This window comes from Leptosomus discolor, chromosome 15 (genome assembly GCF_034619465.1).
Source record: "Leptosomus discolor isolate bLepDis1 chromosome 15, bLepDis1.hap2, whole genome shotgun sequence".
In the NCBI taxonomy this organism is placed as follows: Eukaryota; Metazoa; Chordata; class Aves; order Leptosomiformes; family Leptosomidae; genus Leptosomus; species Leptosomus discolor.
Window position 1 is genome coordinate 10,629,082 of NC_141405.1, and position 7,601 is coordinate 10,636,682.

The 7,601-nt window shown below is 50.5% G+C and overlaps 1 protein-coding gene across 1 annotated transcript; it reads left to right on the forward strand.

Moving 5' to 3' along the window:
• Positions 1-301: 301 nt before the first annotated feature.
• On the forward strand, positions 302-7,323 carry LOC147414415 (tektin-3-like). Its single transcript, XM_086473520.1, has 7 exons — positions 302-880; positions 1,428-1,511; positions 3,053-3,123; positions 3,337-3,480; positions 4,725-4,947; positions 5,861-6,015; positions 7,107-7,323. Exons 1-7 carry the CDS (start codon positions 302-304, stop codon positions 7,321-7,323), a joined length of 1,473 nt encoding a protein of 490 aa, XP_086329646.1.
• Positions 7,324-7,601: the final 278 nt, after the last annotated feature.

The window sequence follows — 7,601 nt, forward strand, 5'->3', positions numbered from 1 at the left end:
CTGTCATTCTCCTTAGTAGCCATGATTTGTTTCTCTCTACATTCCAAGACCTGATGAGAGATACTGACAACAAAGTAAAATCCTTATATATAAAAATGCTTGGGATGCTGTCAGAAGGGATTTGCTTTCAAGAGTTTTAGGCCTGTCCAGGCGATGTGTGGGTGCTGTGTGCATCGCTCTTCGTATTTTAAGTTGCGTGTGTCGCTGTAAGAAGTAGCGCAAGTGCAGGAGCTTACTGAGTGAGGTTGTCTTCTTCTGTCTCCTTTGTGCAGGACACATACCTGAATAGCGGCGTTCAAGAATGGAGCTGGTTGGATCTCCCTTAACTGCAACATATGCCCATCCAAGATCAACACCTACCAAGTTTCTGCCTGCCATCAGCACCATGGCTTCAAGCTATAAGAACCGTTTTCCTTACTACCCCTTGCCTCAGAGCTTCAGCCTCCCCCGGATGCCCAGAGCCTACTACAAAGCAGCTGCCATCAACCCAACTTTGGCTCCCTTTTCCAAAAGCTCCCAGGGGTTACCCCCAAGCAAGATGCTTCCTTTTGTTTCCAACAGAACAACCCTCTTCAGCCGGTACACCTCTGACGACTGGTACATGTCCAATCTGACCAACTACAAAGAGTCGGAGACTACCCGGCGCAATGCCGAGTGTCTGAGAGTCGATACCTCCCGTCTGATTCACGATAAATATCAGCAGACAAAGAAGACCCAAGTAGAAAGCACCAAAAACCTGGGAGATCGTGTCCAAGAGATAGAATTTTGGAAGTCAGAGCTCTGCCATGAGCTGGATGAGATGATCGGGGAAACGAACGCACTCACAGACTTGAAGAAAAGACTGGAGAGAGCCTTGGCTGAGACAGAGGCCCCTCTCCAGGTAAGCACCCTGTCCGGTGGGCTGCAAGCTGTAGCCTACTGCTGAAACATCTGCAGCCATTCAGACGCCCAATTAAGTTTCATTGCAGCTCCGTAACGTCTAGAAAGTTTTTATTAAGAGACCATTAGTTAAGTTAGTAATAAACAAATGCCTTGCCATCTGCTGCCTCCCCTATCAGTACGTACTGAGCACATCAGAACAGTATTTGCTTAACCAAATATTTTTATAAGTGGTACATCCAAAATCCTGGTTTGGGAGACAAAAGCCCATGTCCTCCTACGAGGCTCTGGCGAGGTCAGCCTCAAGCCTGACACAGGTCCCTGCCTTCAGCTGTGGCTGCGCCAGGGACACGTGTGCTCCCCCACGTTGATTTAATGCTGATGTTGCAGCTCGGCTGCTCGTTGTCAGCTAAACCAGCTGCCCTGGGCACTTTTTTTCCCGTGCTGTCGTCTCTGTGCCCACCTACAATTTCATTTCTTACATTACTTGACATGGGGACCATCCCTGTAGGGATTTGCAACCAGCAGTGATGGCATGTCCCCAACAGGTCACTCAGGAGTGCTTGCTTCACCGGGAGAAGAGGATGGGCATTGACCTGGTCCATGATGATGTGGAGAAACAGCTCTTTGTGGTAAGTTTGTCAACACAGATCATGTGTTATTTTTACCTAAACTACTCTGAACAGGTTTTGCAGCCCTGTTCCCTCTCTGGCTCCTTAGTGCCTGTGAGGTGCTAAACTCTTCAAACCCCCAAAACCTGCAGGGCCAGGGGACGACGTTCCCCCACGCAGCAGCGTGCCCACACGGTGTAGGTAAGACTTGCCCTGCCAGAGGCAGGAATAGCTGAAAACCAGCTGTGTGTTTGTGTAGCCTATCAGGGTCCTCTGTCCCTCTTCAAGGAGCTTGTGGGACTCTCCTGCCTTTCAGAGCCCTGCCGGCACAGGATCTATAAGTATCTGTCACATACATGTGATATATCTCTATATATCTGTGTCACATACATATATATTACGCACACATGCACACACACAGATATGGAGAAGGCAGTGTCTGCCCGACAGCTTGTCTGGTTTTCCCAACTATGTTACTTGGTCTAATAAAAGATATTACATCTACCCCCAGCTTTGCTTTGCTCAGAGCAGCGTGGCCGCAGTAAGACTGTGTGTGCTTAGGCAATGCATTTTATAGCAGTCCTAAAACCGCGCACTCCTGCCTGCCTTTATATAGGCTGCTTTAAATTATGAATAAAAAGCAAACACGATGAGAGCTGGCACAGAAGATGGGATCCTATCGCAGGGTACAACAAAATACAATCACTGCAAAGGCATCGCGAAACTGCAGCCCCTGGGACTGTGAAGCCACTGCTCTGTTAGAAGATTTTTTCTTATGAGTCAGGCCCTAAAAAAATTGAAAGATTAGTTTAAGGGTCATGAGATTTTAAGAAAATAATTGGAGCTGGTTATCTCCATAATGGCATTTTGGATTTTAAGTGTTTCGGACATATTTAGGCCATGCTTTTCAGCTGGCTCCTGCAGACAGGAGGGCTTAAAAATTATGGTTTTGGAGCACTAATCACCTGCCTCCAGTAGCTGGGGCTTCACAAACGCGATAGATTTGTGCTGAAGTCAAGTGAGCTGAGAGCAGCACATGCCTTCCTCCGGTGGAGCTGGATGTTTCTTAGAAATGGCTTAGAAAGTTACACCAAACTCAAGTCCATCTCCTCTTGTCCCAGATGGATGGGATTTCTCCTGGGGAAGAAAACATTTGGGGAGCAAAAAGGGCAGATGCTGATTGGGGATGGGGATGTGTAGCGCTGCTGGTCCAGAGAACCTCTATGCCTGTTCATATCAGGTCAGGATCTGTCCCTGTCTCCTATAGTGGAACTAATCATCACTTGACATTGATGTCAAGATGAGAAAACACTTGGCAACCCACCCTGAAAGTGAAGTGGGAGGCCATGGCTGTGGCCACAGCACCCTCCCATCCCCTCCTGGTCGCTGCGCCCAGGCTCAGCTGCACAAGTGAGCGCTCTGGGGTTGGGGGGCACTTTCTCCACTCCCTGCCAGTTTGCTTTGTCCTTGCTGTGTGCACGGTTGGAGAGGCCTGAGGGGATGAGTGTGACCAGGACAACTGAGCATGGATACTGATGGGGTCATGTTTTGCCTTTGCCCAGGAAGCCGACGTCATCAGATCCTGCCAGGAGAGGATGCAGCAGTACCTGGATAAGGCGAAAGCCCAGCTCGCGTAAGGAGGAGCTCCTTCTCTCATGCTGCATTTGCAGCTGCGATGTGAAACCCCGGCAGACCCCCACCTCTGCCCACACCCTACAGCCGTAAAACCTGGGCAGGCTCCATGGGAAGCGGGCAGTGGCGCCCACAGGAGCACGTAGCTGCCCAGGTGGGAGGAAACCATTCCACCCATACATCCCCACCCATGGCTCTTGTTTGTGTGTTGAAGGTCCAACAGGGCAGCCCAGCATGAGCTGGAGAGGGACCTGGCCAACAAGCAGACAGCCTACCGCATCGACGACAAGTGCCACCACCTGAGGAACACCTCCGATGGCATCAGCTACTTCCGAGGGGTGGAGCGGGTTGACGCCACGTGAGTGCACGCTGGGCAGCACGAGAGCACCGAGCTGTCCCTGGGATGCGCGGTGCCTCGCCCTGGCAGGGAACGGGTTGTCCCCAGCCCACTGTAAAGGCATGTGTCTCTGCATGGCACATCCATCCTGCCTGGAAACACCCATCTTGGAGGGGCCGTTTCTCCCTGCTCACCATAAAGGGAGAACAACCCTCTGCTTTCAGCTGGATGCTGAACACGCAGTGGGTGAAAGCGAGTCCCACCTAATTACACATTATATCAGGGTTCAGAGATCAGCCTGAAAATGAACTCAGCCCAACACCTCTGCACAGCTCATTAAGTTTATGCGTATTTTCAAAGATGTGTCAGTGCTTGCATGAGCGCTCTTGGTTGACGTGACGTCTGGGGGGTTCACCCCTGCATGGAGAGGGCCTGGCAGGGAGCCGAAATGACACAGAAGATAAAGAAATAGAGAGCATGGTCCTGGGATACGGTTCAGCTGCTTTTGGGTGCCAGGAATTCAGCTTCGGCTCTGCAGTAGATGAATGGTGACCTAAACCAGCACTCGCAGAGATACGCGCTAAGTGGCAAAGGGCTGAGGGAATATATCTGCTGCTCACAAGGACGCGTGCAGTTTATGGAGGGGCATAGATTGATTCAATCTTTCTAATATTTGAATAATTATTCACAGCTCAGACATATTGCAAATGAATTGCAAAGGATTGATGCTAAAATTCAGAGGGGGGCAAAATGTGCCGAGAACCAGCATGTTTTAAATGGGGCTTATGTGGTATTTAAGTCTTTTGTTGACCTTGTTCTGGCCTACTGCACAGGCGTGAACTTCATCGTGAATGCACAGACAGGGAAATGAATATTATCTAATGCTTGTTCAGTTTAGTATGAAACTGAGATAAGTTATGAGCAAAATTAATTGACTGCAATCTGCGCGTCGACGTGAAGCTGGGAATCACTTGGCACTTAGATGGCTCGAACGTGTAAATATGAGGTCTGACTAAAATCTTCATTTTTCTGGGGGAATCTTTGCTTTGTCTGGGCTTTCATAAGTACCACAGTTGTCTTCATGAACATGTCATCATTTCATAAGCATATCGAACAAATGGTGTCCAGGTGTTTTACCTTCATGTGGTCAAATTAAGAGCGTAGCTTTAACCTGCATTTAATCCACACTGCTCCCATGGCATGCCTGGCCATGGCCAGCTTCAGCAGCATGGGCTTACTGGAGGCCTCTCCTTCCTCCTCCCCAGGATCTCGGTGCCAGAGTCGTGGGCCAAGTTCTCGGACGACAACATTCTCCTCTCCCAGAGCGAACGGGCGGCCTCCGCCAAGCTGCGGGACAACCTCGAGAACCTGCTGGTGGTGACGGCCAACGAGATGTGGCGCCAGTTCAACAGGGTGAACGTCGCCTTTGCCAACCGCATCGCTGAGACAGCTGACGCCAAGAGCAAGATTCAGACCCACCTGGCCAAGGTAGCCTGAACCCCTCCCTTTCGGTGTGACACCGTCACTTCCCAGTGACACCACTCTCCACACAGACCTGGCCCAAGAAGAGGAACGGTTGCTACAAGGAGCTGGTTATAGTATCATTATCTGTTTGAAATTCCAAGTACTGGGGACATTCTCCTTGGAGCAGGACAAGTTGGCACTGTAACTTCCTCTCAAGGGATCCTTTATTTCCCTAGTGCCCAGCAGCAAAGGGATTTCAAGCAGAAGGTGGAAATGCTGTTTGCATCTCCTGGTAGTTACTTCAGAAGTGCTGGCTGCCCTGCAGAAAGTCTTTGCTGGGCCTCTACTGGGGTGCCTGCCGGGGGGTTTGCAGGCTCCCTTCTCCTCCAAGGACATGCTTTCAGGCTCAGTGCTCCAGGTTTGCTGCATGGTCAGCCGTGTGTTTCCCGCATGGCTCTGCCAAGCAGGGGAAGTGGAGATCAGTGATGGGCACCTGGCTCGGACTGCTGGGTCTCATGGAAAGCTTCCTGAAAAGAGCTTGACACGGTATCGATTAACTGAGCAGAGACTGGGCTTGCAGCTCTGCAGGCTGATGTCACGTCTTTAATTGAGGATCCATTAAAAACTTTCCCTCTATGAGTTGCTATTGATGGATGATCAATTCCTGCAAGCAGTAATTTTGGGTAGCTGGTAATTCAATAGATCCATCACTGCTCCAAAATCTCCTCTGATGTGACAGCAACAGCAAAGAGAGGCTTTTCCTTGAAAAGAAATCTGCTGGATCTGTGCCTTGGCATGTGTCAGAGCGACAGGGGTCTGAGCCCAGGGTCTGCTTATTCATCTTGTTTTTTTCTGCAGATGGACAGGAGAAAAGGGAAATGATGTGGTCACTTGAGAATATATCATTTAATTTATGAATGCGTTTTTTTCATGCCAGACACTGCAGGAAATCTTCCAGATCGAGATGAACATAGAAGCCATCCGAAAAGCCATTAGGGACAATGGGCTAGTGTTAAAAGTGGCTCAGACCCGGCTGGATGAGCGCACGCGGAGACCCAATGTGGAGCTGTGCCGGGACACTGCCCAGCTCCGGTAAGGCAGGACCCAGGGCTGGGAGGGTCCTTGAGGAGTGACTGGTCGTAGCGCTCAGGAGCATCACTGGATGACAAAATTAATCTTTTTTTTTTTTTTTTTCCCCAAAGAGTCATTCCATAAGTGCACTGGTATAATCAAGAGCAATGATTAGGTATCCCGGCCTCGGGGTGGTAGAAGAGCTCTGCACCCACGAAGGAGGCTGTACGCCATGGCCGGGTACAGCCTGATACCACCCCGTGAAGGGATGGATTTTTCCCACTTGGGTAAACCTCACCTACTCTCCTGCCTGCTTCCCAGCTGTTGGATGGCTTAGTTTTGCAGTATAAGCCCTTTAATCTCTGACAGGCTTGTGTTGAGAGCACTTAGCTGCTTCCTTTTGGGTCACTGCAAGAAAGGATGCACCATGTGGAGAAGCAGTAAGGGCTGTCCTCACCTCCCCTGAGGACACTGGAAATCCTTTCAAGGACATAGTGAGCCCTTTGGGACTGCACCCCAAGGGGCCGTGGAGGAGCAGGCTGCCCTGAGTGCCCAACAGCACCCCATGTGAGGGGTGAGGCACCCCAAACCTCACCCCTCCTCCTAGGAGCCCTCTGGGAATGACTCCACGTGAAGCTTTTTAGAAGCCATATAAACCCAGCCCTTGCATGCCATTGGGTTTTTCCATCCTCCACTTGTTTCACATTCACTTTTAGCCTCTCCCAGCTCCCCCATTTTGCTGTGTGTGCATCCGTGGGTGTGGGGAGGAACGCTGCACAGGGAGATCCGGGTGGGTGAACCAACAAACCCGCAAAACCAAACAGGAACAGGAAACCACAGCTGCTCATCCCTCTTCTCGGTGGCACAAGCTGCTCCAGGAGATGAGGCTGCACATCGCCGAAGCCTTAGAGCAAACTTAACCATGCCTGCCCACGGAGGTCTGGAGGAGCTCTGCCCTCGCCTTTCCCGTGCATCTGCCAGAAATGAGGGGTTGAGTTACTCCGAGCACACTGAAGGGGGAAATCCTGTCCCCAAGGGGCCCATCACCAACGCCGTGCTAGAAACCACCCCCGTGACGGGACTGTTAATGGGCATTTCTTGCTGTTTTCCAGCCTCGTCAATGAGGTCCATGAAATCAATGAGACAATCCAGAGCCTTCAGCAGCGGCTGAGAGACGCCGAGAACATACTGCAAATGCTGGTGCATGCCAAGTCGATCTTGGAGCATGACCTGGCCACCAAAGCCAACTCGCTGTTCATTGACCAGGAGAAGTGCATGGGGATGCGCAAGACCTTTCCCAACACTGCACGGCTGCTGGGTTGCTTTTAGGCTGGGCTCAGCTGAACCCACGCTATCTGTTGCAGGAGTATTCCCAGTTTTGCTAGGACGCATTCCCAGTTTTGCTAAGATGCTTTGAAAATACATGATTAGACTTTCACTTCCTCATGAAAGCCCTGAGTAGAAATTAAACGATCACTTTGTGTGTTACATGGTCTACCAGGATTTTTTATTCCTTTGGTTTTTCACTTTCCGTTGCTTTTCCACGGTGTGCCAGAAAGTAGCTGAAAATATCCTGTGTGTGACTAAGAGTAAATCCACCCACAGCG

Bases quoted from the DNA above. Each gene is read 5' to 3' on its own strand.
- LOC147414415 (XM_086473520.1), top strand. From the start codon at position 302: ATGGAGCTGGTTGGATCTCCCTTAACTGCAACATATGCCCATCCAAGA. The intron at 3,124-3,336 runs GTAAGGAGGAGC...TGTGTGTTGAAG, and splicing joins AAGGCGAAAGCCCAGCTCGC to GTCCAACAGGGCAGCCCAGC. The intron at 3,481-4,724 runs GTGAGTGCACGC...CCTCCTCCCCAG, and splicing joins GTGGAGCGGGTTGACGCCAC to GATCTCGGTGCCAGAGTCGT.